Source organism: Esox lucius, chromosome 16 (genome assembly GCF_011004845.1).
Source record: "Esox lucius isolate fEsoLuc1 chromosome 16, fEsoLuc1.pri, whole genome shotgun sequence".
Classification (NCBI taxonomy): Eukaryota; Metazoa; Chordata; class Actinopteri; order Esociformes; family Esocidae; genus Esox; species Esox lucius.
In genome coordinates, this window is record NC_047584.1 from 31,389,021 (window position 1) to 31,413,262 (window position 24,242).

At 42.7% G+C, this 24,242-nt stretch overlaps 1 protein-coding gene across 1 annotated transcript; it reads right to left on the bottom strand.

Moving 5' to 3' along the window:
- Positions 1 to 603: 603 nt before the first annotated feature.
- slc6a3 (solute carrier family 6 member 3) lies at positions 604 to 23,197 on the bottom strand. The gene is made up of 16 exons (XM_010880549.3): positions 22,921 to 23,197; positions 21,169 to 21,319; positions 20,565 to 20,799; positions 19,762 to 19,893; positions 15,962 to 16,181; positions 15,072 to 15,210; positions 12,011 to 12,145; positions 9,827 to 9,930; positions 7,981 to 8,105; positions 7,488 to 7,600; positions 5,940 to 6,068; positions 5,672 to 5,771; positions 3,604 to 3,704; positions 3,314 to 3,481; positions 2,584 to 2,655; positions 604 to 2,426 (listed from the first exon to the last, which is right to left on the bottom strand). Exons 2-16 carry the CDS (start codon positions 21,277 to 21,279, stop codon positions 2,403 to 2,405), a joined length of 1,908 nt encoding a protein of 635 aa, XP_010878851.1. The 5' UTR covers positions 21,280 to 21,319; positions 22,921 to 23,197; the 3' UTR covers positions 604 to 2,402.
- Positions 23,198 to 24,242: the final 1,045 nt, after the last annotated feature.

Here is a 24,242-nt window from a genome sequence, read left to right on the forward strand (position 1 = left end):
GTGTAGTCACGGCTGCCATTGTTTGCAAATCTATTGATAAATGTTCCAGGTGTCGACGTCTTTCCTCGTTCTAAAACAGTACAACTCTGAAGGGGTGGTACTTCATATAACTATCAACCAGATTTATTGGAAAGTTAGAAAAGCATGAATTCATTCGTGTTCTCAGATGTCCTTTCATGAGGGAGGCGGTACCTAGGTTTGCTGAGAACTATGTTGGAACTTTTACTTTTGGAAAGACAAATTAAGTGGTTTATTCTAGATTCTACAGGAAAACTCAAAATTGCTCAGTTGTGTTGTATTTTTATGACCCAAATGTATTATTGCCAACATTATTGTCCTGCTGAGACAGGTTTATTGATATGGTGAAATTGGGGATAAGAGAAAAGGGGCGTAAAAAAGGTAAACATTTAAAAAAAAAAATGTGTGAGAGGACATAAAACAATATCCCAGGCAAAATGTGGACAAAATAAAGAACACATGAACAAAATATTTCCCACTTTCTTCGACAATGTAAACAGGTGTTTTCCGTGTGTTGGTCTGTACTCTTATCGTGAAAACCCCATACAGTAAGGCCGTACATTCTTAGAAAACTAAAGAGGTGAATCACCTGTCAAGCTTTTATTTTTTAGATTTACAGTACAAAATAATCCAAAATACACAAGGGCATCACTCAAACAGGAAATTGTCATATTATCTTGCAAACGATCAACCAATAATACAAGTCCCTCAGAAGTTCACGCATAATTACACCATAACACAGTATATAGTCAGTTACATTACACACAAGTCTTTTAAAATGAGAAAAAAACAGCCTTTAAACAGCCAAAGGTTTGGACACACCCATTCAAGTGAGTAACCAAACCTTTGACTGGTACTGTATATTAGAACCCATTAGAAAGCATTAAATCTCTGCGCTTTCTTGACAAATTCAAATATAATGTTGGCTGTTGCTGTTTTGTATAAAAAAAACCTGGTTGGAAACATTTGACGTGAAGCTTTTCAAGACATTACTACACACATTAAAATATTTGAAAACATGAGAACATTTTCTTTTCTTGGTAACACCAGAGCAGTACATGTGAATAGATGTCTCTGAGTAGTTTATCCTAAATGTTTCTACTTTATCATCTTTGGTTGCTTGAATTCTGTTGCACGATACTATGATAGTGTGTGTTGCAGATGTCACCCCATTCCCAACTTGCAAAAATATTTGACTAGGGCTCTAGAATAGGGTGAGGTCACTTCCTCTAATACTGCACACTTGTCATGGAGAAAAACGTAGCTTTGCCAAACTATCGAATCTTATTAATCATTAACTGAATTGGTCATATTTATTGGATAAACAAACAAAATGGTTGAGACAGGCAGCAAAAATTGTGGATGTGTAAGGGTTTTGAACAAGTAGTTCACTATTTTACAACATGATGTTAGACAGTTTCTCTCCTTGAAGACTTCGCTGTTGGCGAAGACAGAAAGTCATCCATAGACAGTTTTTTTTAAACTGCCGCTACTATCGGCAGCTAAATTTACCAACCATTAGCTTAATATTTGTGAAAAGATGGTCGTTTAGTTTAGTTGTTTCATTAAGGTCATTGGTCCATAATTAAACATGTTCAAATGTCCCCATCACTACCATTCATTTTGTGCTAGGATCGGCTATATAGCTGTCAAACATTTGTTTTGGCTGTTTCAAAAAACAACTAAATACAGATTGAAACATTTTCTCTGCCCATAGATTGCTCCAAAGGTTACGGACCATCAAACTAACATAACAATGTAAAATAGTGAACTTAGTTAAACTTAGTTAACGTTTTGAGGTACGGTATGTTGTCATTCTGACATTTGTCCCCACTCAAGCCTCCATGAATTATTTGAAGAGTGCTACGGAGAAACACTTTTCATTTTGTAACACAATATTTGTATAGATACAGTAGAATGAAGGAACACAAAATGTTGGAATATTGGCCATGACATATTGTTTTTTAAATAAATACTGTATCTGAAAGTTTCCTTTACAGTGGATAGTCATATGATGCTTATTCAGTCCTATCAATATTTCTCAGCCCACAAAACGAACATATAAATACATGAATATATTGGATGGACAACCTTAGCCATCACCATAACAGTCATTGTAAATAGAGTTAAGACTTATATTTATTAATGTATTTATTGACCAAATGTCAACAACAGTGTGATCTAGATCACAGCACATAGCCACACGTCCATTGACGAAATTAAAGACCGCTACAACTTTACAGCTTTGTTGGCACTTAAAACAATTCTCTCTGTTCTTGGTACACCCCATGTCTAGTGGTCCTCCTTCCGTCATCAATCCTTCCATCCATCCCATTAACGCTCCATCCTCCATGTGAACAGATCTCTCCGCCCCATTCGCGTGCTCAGATCACAAGCCAGTGTTGGAGCTGTGAATTCCAATGACCAACACCAAGTAAAAAAAAACACTTTTATGACTAAAAAAACATCTGCATCCTAAAGGCACAGTAATATCTCGGTAAAGTAAAGTTAGGAAAAGTACAGAAAAGTCAATTAAATCCTAGCGGAGCGGGATGGTTAGCTTACCGTGAACCGCCTTACTTCCCCGTTGTCCACCAGGTGGTGCTCATGTTCCGGAGTTATGGCGTAGGCCAGCCTCTACAGAAAGGCGGGAAGGGAATCAATCACGTATCTTTACTCTACAAGTCATCGTCAATTACCGAACTGGATAGTCATGTTTGCTATTGATGCAACTCACAAACCATACTGCTCTGGTACTGAAAGTGTCAATAATCACATCTCCAGGATATGAAGGGGTATGTTTACTCTAAATAGCAACCAACAATCTTCCTTCAGTTTAACGTGGTGGGACCTTTTGGTGTCAGTAAAATGAATTATAAAAGAAATGGAGATGTGAATGCCTTCATCACTGTTCTGCAGTACAGACAACTCTGGAATGGCATGATGTCTGCCGGACTACAAAATAAATATGAACTTCACAGGGTGGTTGAAGGGGCACAGAATTGAGATTTTTGCTCCAACCTAATAATGGCAACTTACATGAACCTGACTCACAGCATATAACGGTGTATTCAGATCTGGACCAGTGTTTCACTGCACCCCTCTAATCAGGGACACATTAAGATCTCCGACACCAGGTGGGTGCAATTAATGATGCAAAAAAAAAAAAAACAGCAAGCTGCGGACGCCAGGGGCTATGATTTGAATACCCCTGTCATTGAACGTCCCAGGGCAAAGTGCACATCTTGTGGATACAGGGATGTCAATAAAGCAGATTTATATAAAACCGACTCACATCACAGAACTTCCCAGGCAGGGTGCACATCTTGTAGATGGCGTAGAGAGGCACCATGGACATTGAGGAAATGGCCAGACACCAGCCAATCACGTTAGCCCACATAGGAAAGGTGTACGTCGCGTAGTTAGGAGGGTTGAACGTAGCAAAGCTCACGACCACCATGAACTGGGGAAACAGGGGGCGGGGTTAGGACACTCTGTCGTCTAGGACAGTCACAATACGGAACTTAAGCTAACAAATCCAAACGGCTAACTTGTTGTTACGCACATCGCTTTGGCTATACTAACCAAAAGGAAACAAGGGCTGACAAACTTCCAGCACAATCTCCAGTACAGGCCTGGCCTCTGGCCGATCATCTCCTCAATGTCATCACTGAACCGATCCACTCCTGAAAGGAAAACGTTGAAAACGTGGCAGTTAGACAGACCGCCAGTAATCGCTAGATATGTGCATTCCATTGGACACAAAGGAATGTTTAAACCACGCCACACAGGAATCATGTAGGGTGAAACATAGTTGTGCAGTTATTTGAATAACTATGTAACTTATAACCAGTCTAAAATGTGTTTCATAGGTCTTCACATTATTGAGGAAACAGCAGGACATTTACAATAAAATAAAATAAATTAACGTAGCCCTGGCATGTTTAATACCACCAGCATCAAATCCATTTCCTCATTTATGGTTAAATCCTTGTTCTACCTTCCCTCTTTGTTCCAAGTCCCTGCCTGGGAGGTATCTCAAAGCCGGGGCTAGAAAATCAATGTGACGGGCAAATATGGGGGTTGCGAGGTGTTCAACTGGAGGGCACCTGTCTTCGGTGATGGAGCTAAGGAAAAGGCCCAGAGCAGCCTGGAGCTAGAGTAGTCTGTCGTGGGATGTCTGAGGTCACGGCGGCGGGATAGCAAGCTGACCACCCTGACCTCAGTGTCATTAGTTTTGATAGACACACACTCACGCAACAAACGATTGCACACAAACCTACAACTTGACCCATTACATTGATCTAAGCAAGATCAGATCAGAGCAGCTTTCTGAGAATAACACACGTATGAACTTTGGAGTCTCTTTGCTTTTTTATGAACTTTAAAGTTGTTATGCCTGTGGCGTTTTAAGTGACAGCTGAAACGTTGCCTGTTGCTCATGCATATTACAGCCTCAAGAATTGTACAGTTATTCCAAAATACAGTACCTGGAAAAACAAGATAAATCAGAACTAGATTTGCAAAATTCCAGGAACTTTCCTTTACTTCTCTGTTTTTTCAGGAATTTTCTTTGGAGAACACAATTTATTGCTTATTAGTCTAATGATTCCAGAAATCCTCCAATCAGTTTTCTTGGGAAATGTATTTTGGTAAGTAGTTGGCATTAGTATAAAATTTATTCAGCCTAGCTTCCATTTTTGGTATATTATCATTAGGAGCAGATAACTAGATGCAAACTAAAAGATAAATATTTTGGATAACAAACAATGATCAACCTGACCTCATGGCATTTCATAAAATGTTGTACGTATTTCAGAGACACTCAATTTCGTATGACATGATGAGTTATGTTAGAATAAGCTACAAATATCAGTCGTTTATTCCATTCATGTTACAAAACATATGTTACAAATTTGAAAAAGGTATGATACACTAACAAATAGCAAACAAATTATGTTATGACCTCCAAGTTTAGGGTTATGGTTAGGTAATAAGGTTAATTTAGGTATTAGGGTTATGGTCATGGTTAGGGGTTAATGGTCAGTTTTGAGATTATGATTAGGATTAGTTTGTGATTACGTTTAGTTAAGGTTTAACGTTTGTGAAAGGCTGAAAAAAACAACTAATACTTATCTCTCCATGGATTCAGACTCTCAGCCCTTTAAAAAAATAAGCTGTGGCTTAGAATGATTTATCATCCTTGTTAAAATGTCCCCGATGTACATATATAGTATGCTACGTCTGGTCGAAACCACGCTGCCAAACTATTTCTTCAATAGTGTATTTTCATTATCAACGAACTGCTATTTTGGCCTGATCTACCGTTGTCCACTCCAAACGCCAGAACATCGAATGCCAATATGGACCAGCCACTCTGAGGGGCTGGGAACACACATCGAAGACAGGCCTTTCCTTCCTGTCATCTCGTAAGTAATGAGACGGTGTTGACCAGAGGCACAGCAGAGCCACATCCAGACTGATATCCCATCACACCTGATCACTGGGCTAATGGGACATCAGCTCGCTTGGACATGGAGAGCCTGGAGTCCCCCCCCCACCCCCCCTACAGTCCCTCCACCTCAGTGGTCCTCCTCCATCCTCCGTCTCTTTCTGCTTCACCCACGCATCACGCCATCCCCTCTCGGTTTACCGTAGAACCAGGCGATGCCGATGGCCTCGATAAGCACTCCGAAGAGGATTGACGTCCCGGCGGCGAAATGGTCCAGCAGAGTGAATACATAGATCCCACCCTAAAGGAAGAGAGGAGAGGGGGTTTGGGTTAGACAATCCCATGATCCCTAGATAAGCCGCAGGTTGTAATGTGGGACTCCAGGCAGTGTCTTGGATAAGTAACATATCAGTAAGGTTTCAGTAACGTGTCAGTAAGGTTTCAGAAACATTTCAGTCATTGCTCTTACGTTGGTGACGCAGAACAGCGAGATGAGGAAGGTGGACACGACGATGAAGAGGGTGAAGAGCTCTCGGTGTTTGTGGAGGAACTTGAACTCATCAATCAGCCCAGTAATCACAGACTCCATGCCTCCCATCTGGACACAAGACATGAGTGTCAATCAGCCATTAGGGCAGGGCTGAAGCAAAAGCCTGCATGTGCTGTAGCTCGTGTGATAAACTGATGGGGTTGTTCCACACGCTCTTTAAGAGTAAAGAATGGGTCTGATACTAGTGTTAACATGCTTCTTAAGAGTAAAGAATTGGTCTGATACTAGTGTTAACATGCTTCTTAAGAGTAAAGAATGGGTCTGATACTAGTGTTAACAGGCTTCTTAAGAGTAAAGAATGGGTCTGATACTAGTGTTAACATGCTTCTTAAGAGTAAAGAATGGGTCTGATACTAGTGTTAACATGCTTCTTAAGAGTAAAGAATGGGTCTCATACTAGTGTTAACATGCTTCTTAAGAGTAAAGAATGGGTCTCATACTAGTGTTAACATGCTTCTTAAGAGTAAAGAATGGGTCTCATACTAGTGTTAACAGGCTTTTTAAGATTGAAGAATGGGTCTCATACTAGTGTTAACATGCTTCTTAAGTGTAAAGAATGGGTCTGATACTAGTGTTAACATGCTTCTTAAGTGTAAAGAATGGGTCTGATACTAGTGTTAACATGCTTCTTAAGAGTAAAGAATGGGTCTGATACTAGTGTTAACAGGCTTCTTAAGAGTAAAGAATGGGTCTGATACTAGTGTTAACATGCTTCTTAAGAGTAAAGAATGGGTCTGATACTAGTGTTAACATGCTTCTTAAGAGTAAAGAATGGGTCTCATACTAGTGTTAACATGCTTCTTAAGAGTAAAGAATGGGTCTCATACTAGTGTTAACATGCTTCTTAAGAGTAAAGAATGGGTCTCATACTAGTGTTAACAGGCTTTTTAAGATTGAAGAATGGGTCTCATACTAGTGTTAACATGCTTCTTAAGTGTAAAGAATGGGTCTGATACTAGTGTTAACATGCTTCTTAAGTGTAAAGAATGGGTCTGATACTAGTGTTAACATGCTTCTTAAGTGTAAAGAATGGGTCTGATACTAGTGTTAACATGCTTCTTAAGTGTAAAGAATGGGTCTGATACTAGTGTTAACATGCTTTTTAAGATTGAAGAGTGGGTCTCATACTAGTGTTAACAGGCTTTTTAAGATTGAAGAGTGGGTCTCATACTAGTGTTAACAGGCTTTTTAAGATTGAAGAATGGGTCTCATACTAGTGTTAACAGGCTTTTTAAGATTGAAGAATGGGTCTCATACTAGTGTTAACAGGCTTTTTAAGATTGAAGAGTGGGTCATTGGTCTGAGCTGCTGCCTTCGGTGCCTGTGTACTGCTACAGCGTGGGTTCAAACCCAGCCCACTGCTCCTTCAGCAAAAATTCAAACCTCTAACTTTCCCGTCAGATAAAGCATTAACCGCCCCCAAAAATCTGTATTTAAAGAAATGGAACCATGTTGAGATGTACTTACAGCACTGTCAATGCCTAGAGTGAGCAGCATGATGAAGAAGATTACGGCCCAGACTGAAGAGCCAGGTAACGTAGCTATCGCCTCTGGATAGATAATAAACACCAGTCCTGGTCCTGCAGTGACGCACACACACACACACACACACACACACACACACACACACACACAGGTCTGGTTGATTGACGTTTATTCAGGCAGATGGAAGTGTTCTGCGAGGTGGATCTGTTCTCAGAAGGCAGCACATCAGCCACTAGGCTCGTCATCGATTTTGGTATTTTGCCAGCCGTTAATCTCAGTTTTAACTGATACATTTTGTGACCTCGTTGAGACGGTCCGTCGCTCTAGCATGTCTCTAATGTGCCCTTCACCACAACAGTACACAGTACAGCCACGCCAACCTGGTTTTGGAATACACCAACAGTATCCATGGGTACAGTATCCATGGGTATCCATGGGTATATATACACACACACACACACACACACACACTGACCATCAGTGGCAACTTTATCCAGTGGTACGTTGTGTTTCTGAGACATGTAGCCCAGAAAGGAGAAGATTACGAAGCCCGAGAAGAAACTGGTCAGAGAGTTGATTGAGCTGGTGATGATGGCATCTCTGGAAGACAGGAGGATAAGATTCTGTTAGGAACTGTCACTGGCAAGACTTTTGCCCCACCCCCACACACACGCACACACATGCACACGCACACATACACACACACACACACACGTGTTCAACGCCTCCACACTTCACCAGCTGTCTCTTGTTTATTTGACTCTTCCTCAGATTCTATCTGTCAGTAGAAGAAGTAGCAATAATACTAGTATCATCCACTCTCATGAACAAAGGACAACATTTGTATTTTTCATAAAGCATTAGAAGTTTGCAAAAATGTCTTGATTTGATTCGCCCTAAATACAAAAATCTGCATAATAAAGAATATTCCCTTCTGCTGCTGGACTATTTCCCAGTTGTGAGCCTGAATTAGGTTATGAGGATTTACATTTATGATGATTAGGTTATGATGATTTAGGTTATGATGATTTACAAAGCCTCTGAAGTGCAGTCTGCTGTATTTCGTTACTACAGAAGATTTGTCTAATCTTCTTCATTTATTGAAGTCATGTATTTTACATTTTCAATTTCTTGGTGATCAATTTGCAATTACGGCCTTACTGCAGCAACTCCCAAGTAAGTTTGGAACATTTAAAGATAAAGACTTGTGTACTTTGACACATATCCCACTAACCCATTGTTTGTTCATTAGCCAACAACCACAATAGAACATTGTGGGATCCACCACATAAGGAGTCGCTAGAGCATGGAGAAGCAAGGTCGCCCGGCCCAACATCCTACCATCCCGAAAAAGGGGTTAGCCAATTTGCCCTATCCTCTGAGGAAACCCACACGCTGTCCATATGCTACGAGCGGGATTCAAACTATCACACTGTGTCACTCTGGGTAACAGCTTCTGCCAAATCACTAATGTGTAAAATCCAATTCAATTCTGAGTAAAACCACAACATTAATTATAAAGCATGTAGGAAGTATAACTATGCTAATAAACTGAGAGGACACTGGAGGCATTTGGAGAACAGACTGTGGCTGTGTAGGAAATGGCACACTTTATATTATTGCACTGCATAATACCTCTGACCCTGTGTGTTGTGTCAACAGTAGGCTGTTTCTGAAGATTCATGAACATTGTTAACCTCTAAGGAACAGATCGGCACAAAAGCCATAGGTGGTCTGCAAGGGCTTTAAAGGCATTGTCATTCAATTGATCACCAGCAGCTCCTCTCCTCTGTCGCAGCTTGTAAGGTCAATCACAGCTTGTCTGCTCTGTCACAGCTTGTAAGGTCAATCACAGCTTGTACACTCTAACACAGCTTGTAAGGTCAATGACAGCTTGTACACTCTAACACAGCTTGTAAGGTCAATCACAGCTTGTCTGCTCTGTCACAGCTTGTAAGGTCAATCACAGCTTGTACACTCTAACACAGCTTGTAAGGTCAATCACAGCTTGTACACTCTAACACAGCTTGTAAGGTCAATCACAGCTCATCTCCTCTGTCACAGCTTGTAAGGTCAATCACAGCTTGTACACTCTAACACAGCTTGTAAGGTCAATCACAGCTTGTACGCTCTATCAGTCTTTCAATTAGAGGCTATCATCGGAGACTAAAAAAGTCCAACAAACTGAATGGCACCCTATTCCCTATATAGCGGACTTGTTTTAACCGGAGCCCCATGAGACCTGGTCAGAAGTAGTGTACTAAACAGTGAATAGGCAGCCATTCGGGACACATACAGGGTGGCATGGGCTCCTTGCTCACCTGTAGCAGTTGTTGCTGAATTTGTTGTAGCTGGAGAACGCTATTAGCACACCAAACCCCACTCCCAAAGAGAAGCAGATCTGAGTGGCAGCTTCTATCCAGACCTACAAAACAGACGCCGAGGGCCGGAGAACAAAAGACACAGGGAAAGGCTGTTATTAGAGATAATTGCAGGAAACTCATTCAACAGAAAGATGAAAGACACTTGTGAATACGGGGGGTAATTTGGCAAATTGCTCCTGCATGTATGTGTCTAATCTAATACTCAAATTGCTGCTTTGAGTCCGAAGCTGCAGTGTGTAGCTGCTGGAGGAGAACCTGCCGGAGAGTCTTACAGCACACACTGTACTTATGACAGCAAATGATAAGGATATTCCTGATATAGATTTCAGCGGTTGGGATTTAATGGGTAATGAAATATTAACTTGTGTCTCTAACCACTTATATTTAATGGACTGAAAGACTGCCAAAGGCATTAAAATACAGAAACAAACAACCTGTAACTCTCTCGCGTAGGCATGAAAGCCAAGTGAGTATAAGTACCTGCACACACACACACACACACACACACACAAACACACACAGGAGAGGGCACATACACAAAGAGCCGAGGACACACACCACACACACAAAACACCAATCTGGGAGTAATTAGTTCACAATTGTCAATTATTGTATTCTGAGGAGAGGATTCATCTTTTCCCATAAGTCTTTTGTCATTCTGGCCTGGCTGCATACACACACACACATATACTACACACACACACAAACACACACATACCGTACACACACACACACAAACACACACATACCGTACACACACACACAAACACACACATACAGTACACACATACAGTACAAACACAAACTCACACACACTGTACAGTGAATACACACACATACACCTACAGTGCACACACACAAACACATGCACATACAGTATACACATACAAACACAGACATGCAGTGCGTACACACACGCACCCACACACACATCTCTCAGTGGGATAAATTACAACTGGAGTTTTGGAAAGTACAAAGCAGTTTTTTCACTACATTCTTCAAGAAAATAATGTTATTTTTACCCAAACATTGACCCTGATAACCAAATGTACTGGCTGCATTTCAAATACCTAACTGAAATATTGCACATTACATGTGTGTACTGTACATATGTGTGTTTGTGTACTGTATGTGTGTGTTTGTATGCAGCCAGGGCAGAATGACAAAAGCCTTATGGGACAATATGAAGCAGCTCCTCAGAATACAATTATTGCCAATTGTGAACTAATTACTCCCAAATTGGTGTTTTGTGATGTGTGGTGTGTGTGTGTGTGCTCTCGCCTGTGTGTGCATGTGTTCCCGCCTGTGTGTGAGGGTTTGTGTGTGTGTGTGAGGGTGTGTGTGAGGGTGTGTGTGTGTGTGTGTGTGTGAGGGTGTGTGTGAGGGTGTGTGTGTGTGTGTGAGGGTGTGTGCCCTCGCTGTCACGGCACGGGGAAGGCAGGACACAAGGCGCAGAGCAGTGGAAGGGAATCACTCCTTTTAACTGTTCTTTCCAGCAACAAAAACAACATAAGGAGAGATACATCACGAACTGTAGCATGACTAGCATAAACAATGACCGACAAACTAAAGATTAGGAGCCACATAAATAGGGTCCCCAATCGGAGACATCAAGGTCCAGCTGCCTCTGCACGGACCTGACACTTGCCTGTGTGTGTGTGTGTGTGTGTGTGTGTGTGTGCGCGCGTGTGTTTGTTCTCAGCAGTGAATGCTTCCTTGTCACAATGTCATGATTGTATATGTGATGTATAATAATAATTGTGTGGTCTGGTTTGATTAATATGAGGAATTTATATTAGTTATAGTTTATGTACCGAACAAAACAGGTAGAATTCATTTTACGGGGGGGGTATTTAATTTACAGTGATTTTCCATTTAATTGTGTTAACTTTTTTTTTCTCCCATTTCAGATTGGATGTGTAACATGTTGCTCATGTGTACTACTTTTCCAGGACCCAAATTGGAATCAATAGCGCCATTATTACAACAAGTTGCCAGAAATCCTCAAATATTTATTTTAGTATGAAAACTGGGTAGTTATTCTCACCTGTGCAACACCCACCTCCACCCCCCCCCCCCACCAAACACACAAACCTCCTCATGCTCCCCTCCCAGCCTCACCTGTGCCTCACAGAGTCTCAGAAAGTCGACGCTGAGGTAGGCTTTGATGCCATCAATGGCCCCAGGGAGGGTGACACCACGGAGAAGCAGCACTGTCAGGACCAGGTATGGCATGGTGGCTGTGATCCACACGACCTGCAGCACAGAGACAGGAAGTGAGATGCCCGGCAATGGCTCCTGTTATGGACATTTTTAACTAAGGTACATTTTCTAATGTCTATTTTCTATGATTGTGACAAACATGTCTGTATAATATCAGAGGATTACTAGGTACTCTGACCATGTGTTCTCCTGCCTAGACCAAGAAGGGTATCAGTCCTTTGTTTCTTAGGAATGTGGTCCTTGGGGGAAAGTAAGGTCAGTTGGCCTGTTCAGTTAAACACAACAGGAAACATTATGGCAGGAAGGATAAGGTGGGGGGACAGCCCTCCCTTTGGGTAAAACCTATGTGACACAAGACAGATGGGCAGCATCTTACCACACCCAGTTTTCCACTATAAGTATTGTTGATTGTCCTGTATTAAGTTAGAGACTCCTCAGATGATTATCCTGTAAAGTGTTTGACGCATCTCTCTATTTGCAAATTAACTTTTAATTGTGCCAAGAGCATTTTGTCTCTGTACTTACTCCTAGAAGAGTGCCGATCGATGGAATTACCAGCTCACTCCCCCACACAGGGCCACGGCGCTCCCCTCACCTGCCCACGGTTCCCCAACACAGGACCACGGTGTTCTCCTCACCCACCCACGGCGGTCCCCACGCCCACCCACGGCGCTACCAGTGCCCACCCATGGCGCTCCCCGCACGCACCTGCCATGTCTTTGGGGTCAACAAATAAATCCTATATATTTTATGAAGCCCTTTTTACATCAGCAGGTGTCAGAAAGTGCTTTTACAGAACCTCAGCCTAAAACTCCCAAGAGCAAGCAATGAAAGTTAATGCACATTGGATAGGAACCAGTAGGTGCATATTCTGTACATCTCAAAGGAAAATATATAACATCAATGCAGTACATGTTGGTTGGTTTGGTGCAGATTTAAAGGAATACCTATTTTATCATTTTGTTATACCTATTTTATCACTTGTTTTCATTTCACCACTATTACACCAATCAACTGAGGACCAATTCTCATTTTCAGTGACCACCTGGCCATCGTCATATGGTTTAAAAAGGACAGGAATACACACATTTCAACTGAATAATGTTGAAGTATAACAACTTTTTTAAAGACATACACAGATACATTTTGTGCTCAGCAGCTACACTGACAGGATAGCAGCTTGGTCAGAGTGTGACGAAAGTTTAAGAGTCAAGTGCAATTCAACCTAGTCACTGTCAGAGAATAATTGAAATTGACGACAACCACAGGAAATAAAGGCTTTATGAGTGACCTTTGAGATATCTATCAGAGCACAGGTTACTGCTGGAATAGCAGAAAGAGAGCGGTAAACTGAGTGTATCAGACTGTAAAGGTTACAGCGATGAGTGTTAAACGCCCTGAAGAAAACAGACGCTGGAGTGGTAAATTACCTATAATTTCGCGAATGACTTTTTAGTGGTAAGCCGGTAAACTGTGTTGCCATCGTCCAGGATGGTAATTTTTCAGAAGGATACGTTGTACTTGAAAGTGAAGGATGACATTTTTTGGGAAAATAAACCATTTAAAGAGCCCACAGTTTTTAGAGGGTATTTAGCCATATATGGATGTAAAAGAAGGCACGTTGGTTTGTATCCCAGCTGTGTTGAAGTTGGTGCAGTGTTTAGTTAGGGGTCAGTTGTAGTTGGTTAGTGCAGTGTTTAGTCAGGGGTCAGTTGTAGTTGGTTAGTGCAGTGTTTAGTCAGGGGTCCGTTGTAGTTGGTTGGTGCAGTGTTTAGTCAGGGGTCAGTTGTAGTTGGTTGGTGCAGTGTTTAGTTAGGGGTCCGTTGTAGTTGGTTAGTGCAGTGTTTAGTCAGGGGTCCGTTGTAGTTGGTTGGTGCAGTGTTTAGTCAGGGGTCAGTTGTAGTTGGTTAGTGCAGTGTTTAGTCAGGTGTCAGTTGTAGTTGGTTGGTGCAGTGTTTAGTCAGGGGTCCGTTGTAGTTGGTTGGTGCAGTGTTTAGTCAGGGGTCAGTTGTAGTTGGTTGGTGCAGTGTTTAGTTAGGGGTCCGTTGTAGTTGGTTAGTGCAGTGTTTAGTCAGGGGTCCGTTGTAGTTGGTTGGTGCAGTGTTTAGTTAGGGGTCAGTTGTAGTTGGTTAGTGCAGTGTTTAGTCAGGTGTCAGTTGTAGTTGGTTGGTGCAGTGTTTAGTTAGGGGTCTGTTGTAGTTGGTTAGTGCAGTGTTTAGTCAGGGGTCCGTTGTAGTTGGTTGGTGCAGTGTTTAGTCAGGGGTCCGTTGTGGTTGGTTGGTGCAGTGTTTAGTTAGGGGTCAGTTGTAGTTGGTTAGTGCAGTGTTTAGTCAGGGGTCCGTTGTGGTTGGTTGGTGCAGTGTTTAGTCAGGGGTCCGTTGTAGCTGGATAGTGTCATCCACACGGAGGTGGATGAGGATGTTAACACCAGCAAACACAACATTATTAGTATGTAGTGTGAATAGGGTCGGCCGAAGAACAGAAACTTGAGGAACCTTCATAAATACAGCTGTGTATTTTTGAAAGGTTTTCACTGAAGCCCCTAAAATTTGGACCAGGCGTGCTCAACAAAAGAAACACGCTTAATTATAGGCCGAACTACAGGTGCCAGCTTGTGCATGAAGGCCGGCTCATTAAAGTGTTTTACCAGACGTTCGTCAATAATTGGAGGGTTTCAAACTGATGAAACCAGCAATACTAAGCCACAGAGACAATAACTTAATGTAAGATGGTTCCATGGCCTGAAGAAAGTCCATGGAAACAGAGATACTATAATAACCATCGAGACAATAACGTAATGTAAGATGGTTCCATGGCCTCAAGATGGAAACGGAGATACTGTAATATGCATTTCAGCACTGTGGCAAAGTGCGCAGCAACAAGGGCATTCACCCACAATGCCCTTGTTGCTGCACAGTCTACAAGTGCGGCACGATCCATGACCTCCGTAGGTTCCTACCTTCCCTGAGGTCTTCACCCCCTTCCAGAGGCTGAAGTAGAGAACCACGATGACCACGCCAAGGCAGGATGTCAGCTGCCAGCGGGGCAGGCCCAGGTCCGCAATACCCTCACTGTCCTGAAGGTGGAGCACACCTCGCCTAAAACATAGCAGTTATAACAGGTAATAACAAGCTATGATAATAAATAGCATTCCGTTTTTTAGTCAGTCACCAAAAAAAAACATAACTAACAACGCATAGAGAATAAAGAAGAGGAGGAGACGACGACAAAGAAGGTGAAGGGAAAGAAGAATGGGCACATGAAGAACATTTGCATCAATTGAATGGCTCCTATAGCTGTTGTTACATCCAGTGACTAATTTAAATTGCTCACAGGTGGAGAATAAGACCGCCCACGTTTGCCTATGAAAGGTGTCAAAACAAATCGCCCCCTCTGCGAAATTTCAGACACCTGTGAATCTGTCCAGAACACTGGATACAATAATGTTGAACCCTACCAGAGATATCCATGCCGTACTTTCTGATCTACCGTGGTCAAGCACTAGGGCGTGAAGGTAATACACACTGAGGACACTAGGACCTATGGGAAAATGTGGATTTCAGCCTCAGACATACATTAAGAACTCCACAGCGCAGGGGTGGTGAACTGGTCTGGTCTTTAGGAGGATCGTTAAAGGGATATCGGGTCAAGGGCAGGGTAAGACCATCTCCTTAGCTATAGGAGACAGCTAGGTCATGGGGTTTTGGGGCTCGAGGCTTTCACCTCGAAAGTCGTCATAGCAACCGGGTTGGAGTCACGTGATTCCACAGCGTTGAGCCGTGGAATCAGTTGCATGACTGAAACTGAACTTGTGCTTTCGTTTTGACCAGCTGGATAGGTCGGACTCACTCGAAGTACTCCGCGGCTGGGGTGGACTTGTGCGAGTCATTCAGGGAGGTGTTGAAGGCCCAGAGGTCCGAGCAGTTGGGGCTGTTCCAGGTGTTGTTGCAGTGGACCCAGGGCAGGTCCCCGGTGAACGAGGAGAACAGGTAGAACAGAGCCCAGGCGATGATCACGTTGTAGTAGAAGCCCACGTACAGGCTGATCAGGATCACAGTGAAACCAACGCCTGGAGGAGAAAGGTCGTGTCAGTTTTTCACAACTGTTGAATCAATAACCTTTAAGGTGTTCTACCACTTCCCCTATGAATTACACATTTTGCATAATATAAAGTCTATAGGATGCCTAAAAAGTAATAGGATAAAAGTTATAAAAGTAATTATTTATTCCACCTCCACCTGTCTCTGAGATTTCTACCTATATCAGGCTATACTTTCTGGCCTTCTCTATACCATTATACATCTATATAATAGTTTTGAATAATACTATTATAAACATCTATATAATAGTTTTGAACTATTATATACATCTATATAATAGTTTTGAATAATACGTATAAAGTTGTTTTGGAAAAACCTGTTCACAACAGCTCCTGTGGTTCTTGGGCTTCAGAATTCATGCCCAGTCAATCGCCATCAACTAGTGTCTCCCAATTCTACAAAAAGAAGTCCAAGTCTATGGCTTCCATATACACCTAGAAACATGTTATGAAATCTGAATACACGCCTCAGGTTAGTATTTGGTACTCTTCTGCTTGTGCTAAAGCATAAAGATTCAGAGAACAGACAACAGGCTGGTCGGCATAGCGGTCAGATCAGTTTACAGCAGGTTAGCTATTTTCAAAACGTTTGTCCGTACTTTCAGCATAGCTTCCCTCATTGTCAGATATGTACAGTGTCACATGTCTCATTAGAGGTCATTGGTCTTCTTCCTCTTCCTCTCCCTTGTCCACCTCCTTTCATTCGCTCTTCCTCTACCTCTTTCTCTGACGTTGTCCATTGTTCCAAAACACAGGTGACCTTTCCAACATGCCAACATCCTGTTTTTTAGTTGAATAATTATGCTTGGTAGGGGTCAGTGTTTACACATTGATAACTACGTTGAGTTCTCGAATTGCAATGATTTGAAGTTGGTATATTGAATGGCAGTATTTTTCTACATGGTGACAACTGCTTTAAATATTGAGTGTTTTTTTTAGGTTTTGCAAAAAACTTAAAATGAAAACAGAAATGTGTGTGAAAACAGGTGAACAACATTTATTGGTCGGGGTAAATTATGTTTTCCTGGAAGTTAGCAAGAGGGTTTTGTGTGCATTGTTAATAGAACCAGTTTCAGTGTGTGAGTGATTGTGAAAAGACAAAAGATCAAAGTCTATAATTTTATTGTTCTTTAATTCATTTACAAAATATTTAGTGCTTCAGGCTCAAAATACGGCAGAATCAGAAATCATTCATATTATTTCAGAGAATCACAAAGATCAGAGATCAGTTCCAAGGTGTTACGCTGCTATATTATTGTGCTGGGGGATATGAGGGATGTACTACTAACTTTTCTCAGTCTCCTCCAGTTTTACATTTTAGGAGGAGATGAGGTCCTGGTCCACACCTGCGGATTACCTGGTTTGGGAGGCCCGTTGCTGTCCCTGTCCTTGTCCACCTGGTCATACTTCTGACCTAGTCTAAAATCAAATATACTCTGGATTTAGCCCAGAGAAATGTATGTATTTTTCCAATTGGACTCTTAATATCTCACCCGGCACAGCCAGAAGAGGACTGGTCACCCCTCTGAGCATGGGTCCTCTCTAGGTTTCTTCCTAAAATTCGACCTTAGGGAGTTTTTCCTAGCCACTGAAATTCAACACTACTGTTGTTTGCTCCTTGGGGTTTAAGGCCGGGTGTCTCTGTAAAGCACTTTGTGACAACTGCTGTTGTAAAAAGGTCTTAATAAATAAATTTGATTGATTGATTTGATTGAGATCATATCTACTACGGGATATGGAAAGTAAACATAAGCTGACCTTCAAATCATCTATGAACTTTCCAACAATTTCTTTAGCTTTTTAACTCTGTAGTCATGCAATTTACACACCCACTTTTTTCTTTTGAATAAAACTAGAGAGAGCACTTGATAGTCGTACCAAATGTTCTAAAGTACACTGGAAAGAGCAAGTGAGATAAGACACAGTGAAACTTTCCGATGGTTGCTCTGAGGTCTCGTCTCCACGCTGTTACTCCTCAGATCTGTCGTTTCTGTGCGTTTAGCTCTGTGTCCACCCTCCCTGGTTCGCTTTCATCTCAACCTTTAGGATAAACGAGGGTCTATCTTTTTAATTCCCACGGTGAAACAATGCCATTGCTCAAGCCAGCTGCTCTTCAATCCAGAAGAAGTTATATTTCTTTAGGCAGAATTATTTGCCCATTAGTACCACCACATGTGTAGTTCTGTATACTCTTCTGAAAGCATTGACCTTTAGGAAACAAACGTGCTGATCAGAGATAATTACAGCGATCTCATGTTGAGTGATTGCAGCTGCAAGACTGGAGTGGGGGGGTTGGGTACTTACGGGTGGATGGTTGCTGATTAAAATGTCAACGTCCAACACAGACTCTATGTCATGGGGCTACAGATTGATGGGTGGATGGGTGGAGGGAGGGATGGATGGAGGGAGGGATGGATGTGGCTGAGAAGGATGGATGGATGGGTGGAGGGATGTGTGAGAGAAGGATGGGTGGAGGGATGGATGGATGGGTGGAGGGATGGATGGATGTGTGAGAGAAGGATGGGTGGAGGAAGGGAGGGAGGGATGGGTGGAGGGAAGGATGGAGAGATGGGTGGATGGGTGGAGGGAGGGGGGGTGGAGGGAGGGATGGGTGGAGGGAGGGATGGGTAAAGGGAGGGATGGATGTGGCTGAGAAGGATGGATGGATGGGTGGAGGGATGGATGGATGTGTGAGAGAAGGATGGGTGGAGGGATGGATGGATGGGTGGAGGGAGGGAGGGATGGGTGGATGGGTGTGTGGAGGGATGGATGGGTGGAGGAAGGGAGGGAGGGATGGGTGGAGGGAAGGATGGAGAGATGGGTGGATGGGTGGAGGGAGGGGGGGTGGAGGGATGGAGGGATGGAAGGATGGAGGGATGGGTGGAGGGAAGGATGGAGAGATGGGTGGATGGGTGGAGGGAAGGATGGAGAGATGGGTGGATGGGTGGAGGGAGGGGGGGTGGAGGGATGGAGGGATGGAAGGATGGAGGGATGGGTGGATGGGTGGAGGGAAGGATGGAGAGATGGGTGGATGGGTGGAGGGAAGGATGGAGAGATGGGTGGATGGGTGGAGGGAGGGGGGGTGTGGACAGACAGCTCAACAGCCTTGGCTAGCTCCCCAATCGAAAATCAAAACAACACATAAATCGACTTTACTTCACGTTACCCAGAATTCTCTAAGTGGCAGTAAGCCGCCTCATAGCCGTCCACGGACCAACAGAAACCCTGTAGACACATTCGGTAATGACAGATCCACTGAAACACACCAATCTGCCCAGAGGAACGGAGGGGGCCGGCCAGAGCTTGACAGGAAAGGTCAAGTTTTTTCCTACTGACATCTCTCACGTCCACATCGTGCTTTCCCCACGCCCGAGTGTTTATCCATGTGTCGGAAAGAACGGGAAGATTGGCCCGAGAATGTGTTTATCACCAAATACACGGCGACTCTAAAAGCCAATTTTCAGTCTTCCGTCTCAGTGGCACTGCTTGAGGATTGCCAATGTCAGCACACACACACACACCAACGTCTCTCTTTCACTCCTTTGCCTACCTTTGAATATGGGGCATATCTTCCAGACGCCAGCAGCTCCCTCTCGGTTGTATTGCCCCAGAGCCAGTTCCATGTAGAACAGAGGCATGCCGGCTATCACCATGAAGAACATGTAGGGCACCAGGAACGCTCCTGGAGATGAGAGAGAGACAGGGGTTACATAAGGGCCTAATAAGGGCTTTATAACATAGTTGTAACCATACGTAACACATTCACAACAAAGCGCAACGCATTTACTGCCCATACGCAGCACCTCATGAAAGACAGTGTTGTGCTGACATTGGTCATGTCATTCAGACTACACCGTAAGTAAATGACAGCAAGTCAAAGCCCCTTTAAAACCAAAAACAGTGAGGCTGAATTGACTTGACAAGCACGGGCAGAGATGAACAGGATTACCCAGCCAAGGCAAAAAAATCTATAAAAGCAGAGAAGACGGTACAAAGTTATTTAAAAAAATTACTTTAACCACTCAGTTTGGATTTACATTTAACCACTGTGAGCGGCCATCCTGATTCTTGTAGTTAATCTGCAGTTTGAGCAGCTGGGGAGATCTATTTTTATTCTTTAAACAGTAAGGCCTCAGTCTTACACCTGCAGTCTGTTCAAACACACTGATAAGGCTTCAGCAGGCTCTCTCTCTCTCTCTCTCTCTCTGTCTCTCGCTCTCTCCTTCGCCGTCTATGTCACTCTCTCTTTCACCCTCTTTCTCACTTTCTCATTCACCCTCAATCGCTCTCTTCCTCTATTCCCCACCGACCCCCTCCCTCCCCCTGGTTCTCACCCCCTCCCCCGGTTCTCACCTCCTCCGTTCTTGTAGCATAGGTAGGGGAACCTCCAGACGTTGGCCAGGTCCACAGCGAAGCCGATAACTGACAGGAGAAAGTCGATCTTCTTGCCCCAGGTCTCCCTCTCCTCCCCTGGGAGAGGTGTGTGTCCGTGACTGGGCCCCGGGGCGTGGCTGCGGCCAGCCTGGTTGGCCAGGGTAGAGGCGGTGAACTGGACCCCGTTGTGTTCCTTCACCAGGATCAGTTCCACCTGACATACCACACGGCCATTTGGGTCAACGGGTTCTGATCCATTCGCTGCTGCTCGCCCCGCGCAAATTCTGAGCTATTGATTTAGCCGACACGGCTCAACACAGAAAGACCCGTCGTAGTTATGCATGCACATTGAATTCAGCCAATTAGAGAGGCTTGAATTTATGTTCTGTTTTCTGATTGGGACCGGTCTTCCTGAATGGGAGTTGAACCCCGCGGCTCTCGTTCGGTTGATCTAACTGATTCACCGTGTCCCAAATGGCATCCCAATCTCCACTGTAGCGCACTACTTCACCAACCCCCTACAGGCCCCTGGTCAAAAGTAGTGCGCTACACAGGGAGCCGGGGGTCACCTGGTATTTCTCACCTCTTTGGGGCCCGTGGTGTCGGAGGTGTTTGAGGATGGCTGCTTGGCCGTGGGAACGGCTGAACCTGTCTGGCCCGTGGGCGATCGAGCCTTCAGCACAGGCTGCTCCATGGCTTTTGGGGACGGGTTGCCCGAGGCAGGGACCGGGTGGCTGGGATGGTTGTGGGAGAGAGAGGGTGGCTGGTCAGGCTACCGGAGGGACTTTTCCCATTGCCTCCTCATGTAATTTCTGACAGCCGAAATGGCCTTAGTTAAAATACACTCTCAAAAGAAAAGATCCTTGGCTTGACAGAACCACAGTGTGGGGGAACTTCAAGGAAAAATTGTAAAAGGGTATTTTATCTGTCATATTAATTAATTAAACTTTGCTCTCAGATACCACACAAAAGTGTAAAATACAGCGACGCTACTGAATACACACTGAACACCGCGGAGAGCAATTAAAAACACCATTACAAAAAGGGTTTCATGACTCAATAAGCAGAGGGGTTTCCCGAATGACCTTTAGGATTTTTACACTTGCAAGATATTATGAAGACTGTATATGATAGAGTATGCTGAAGCTAACTGAAAATACACAAAACTATTGTTTTGCAATGTAATTCACAAACACCTGAAATGTCCGAAAAAATTTTTTTTACTAAAGTTTACACAGTGTTAGAGTATAAATATATACTATGAAAATAATAAATTATATAATATAATAATATAATAATATTCTGCCTCTGCCTCTCTGACCTTGGCCAGATATTTTTACTTACATTTCAAGCTATATTTTTTGACAGCCTCTACATTTGCCAAACGGCATTGTCTTGAATTATTCTTCTTGACTGGTTTTAACTTTAAACTTGTTAGGTTGTTTCAACAATTTTGTTCACGCACGGTCCACCAACAACTGGTGTCTCTCAATTCCACAAAAACAGGAAAAGGTGTGTGGCTAGCACTTGTTGTCACTGGTGGAATATCAATACAAGTCTCATGTTCAGAAGGTTGCGTGAAACAGATATTAATGTTTTGTTTAGAATCAGTTTTAGAGTGTTATTAATTCTGTGAAAAATTAAAAATGCTCCCTCAAAGAACTCCTGGGTGTTGTTTAGTATACTGTTGCAAAACCATTTAATTGTAAAATTAATGTATGTTTCTAATTGGATGGGATTACACGGTCCATTCCCATTTTACTCCATTTTGAAATAATTGTGCTAGTTTGGAGCAGTCACTGCCAGTTTCTCTCTTAATACTTGTTGCTCATCAACAAGCCCATAAATGGAGGGATGGATTAAAAAAAATTATCCTAATTTTTATCCACAGTTATCAGCAAATGCTCTGAAATGACCTGTCTAAAACACAACCTGTTTTTTTGTTTTGATTGATAAAACATTTGACATAAGAATTTGAAATCGCAATAACTACTAAGATCGCAGTAGATTTAGGAGATATTAAATTGTTGCAGAAAATAATTGTTCTACATATGCTGGAAATGTTTTCATTTTCTAATGTTTTTTCTGTTCATAAGTTGAAATTGTGGGATTGCTATGAACATATATTTTATATGTTTTACATATTTTATGTTTTCTTTTTTAAAGCAATACATTTACATGAATATATATAGACCACAGATATTTCAATGGGTGCATTTGCCAATACAATTAATTGTAAAATAAACAAAATTCAACTTGACCATAACAATGTATCATTCTAAAAAATCAATTAAAAACACAATAAAGAAAATAAAGAAAACACATTTATCCTCACCTTTGTAGATAAAGACAAAAATATCTGCGAGCCCAAATGGTGGCTACCAAAGGTTTTAATTCCAACTGCGTCGCTGCTCTTCCTCAAGCCAAACTCTGTTACAGATGAGCATATTTCAAGACCTTGAATGGTTGGAACCCAGAGCCAAAGAAGGCAAAATCAGAAGAGAGAGAGAGAGAGGGAAAGAAAGAGGGAAGAAAGTTTTGGAGGTCGGTGGACCTGTGGATTCAGCACCAGACAGCACTGTGGTATCCACTCCTGTTGTACTGTGGGCTCCTTTGAGGGATCTGTGGGACCACCAGAGATGTGACCAACACATACCCACAACCCCCTCCCCTTCCTCCAGTCCTCCCTCTGAGGCTCCCTCTCCTCCCTCTCCTCACTCACTCACTCACTCACTCGGTCTCCCCCACTACCACTGTCCTCTCGCTTTCTCTCTTTTTCTCTCTGTCTCTGGTTTTTTCTCTCATCCTCTCTCATGTTTCCATATCTTATCTTATATTTTTCCAGTATTTTTTTCTGGTACTATATCTGGCTCATGTTTCCTGTGCATCACACACGCTAACCTGTAATTGTTAAAGTAGACATGAAAACATTCAGGCACGATTTATGGTGGTCTCTGACACACACACACAAGCCAGACAATTATAATTAGTGATCAAACGGCAGGCGTACTGGCTCTATAGGACACAGCTCTTTGTGACTACTGACTGTGGTCTTGACAACTTAGGATGCTTTTTCTACAGTAGGCATGTAATTGTTCATATCTAATGCCTTAAGTGTAAAGTCTGTGTTTTTCTGTGAAATAGCTTTAGTTTAAAACAATTGAGAAAAAAGTGTTTAGATAGATTTAAATAGATTTTAATATATAGGAGAAATGTACGTATTCAATACATAAATAAAATATACACTCACCTAAATGATTATTAGGAACACCTGTTAAATTTCTCATCAATGCAATTATCTAATCAACCAATCACATGGCAGTTGCTTCAATGCATTTAGGAGTGTGGTCCTGGTCAAGACAATCTCCTGAACTCCAAACTGAATGTCAGAATGGGAAAGAAAGGTGATTTAAGCAATTCTGAGCGTGGCATGGTTGGTGGTGCCACACTGGTCAGTCTGAGTATTTCACAATCTGCTCAGTTACTGGGATTTTCACGCACAACCATTTCTAGGGTTTACAAAGAATGGTGTGAAAAGGGAAAAACATCCAGTATGCGGCAGTCCTGTGGGTGAAAATGCCTTGTTGATGCTAGAGGTCAGAGGAGAATGGGCCGACTGATTCAAGCTGATAGAAGAGCAACTTTGACTGAAATAAC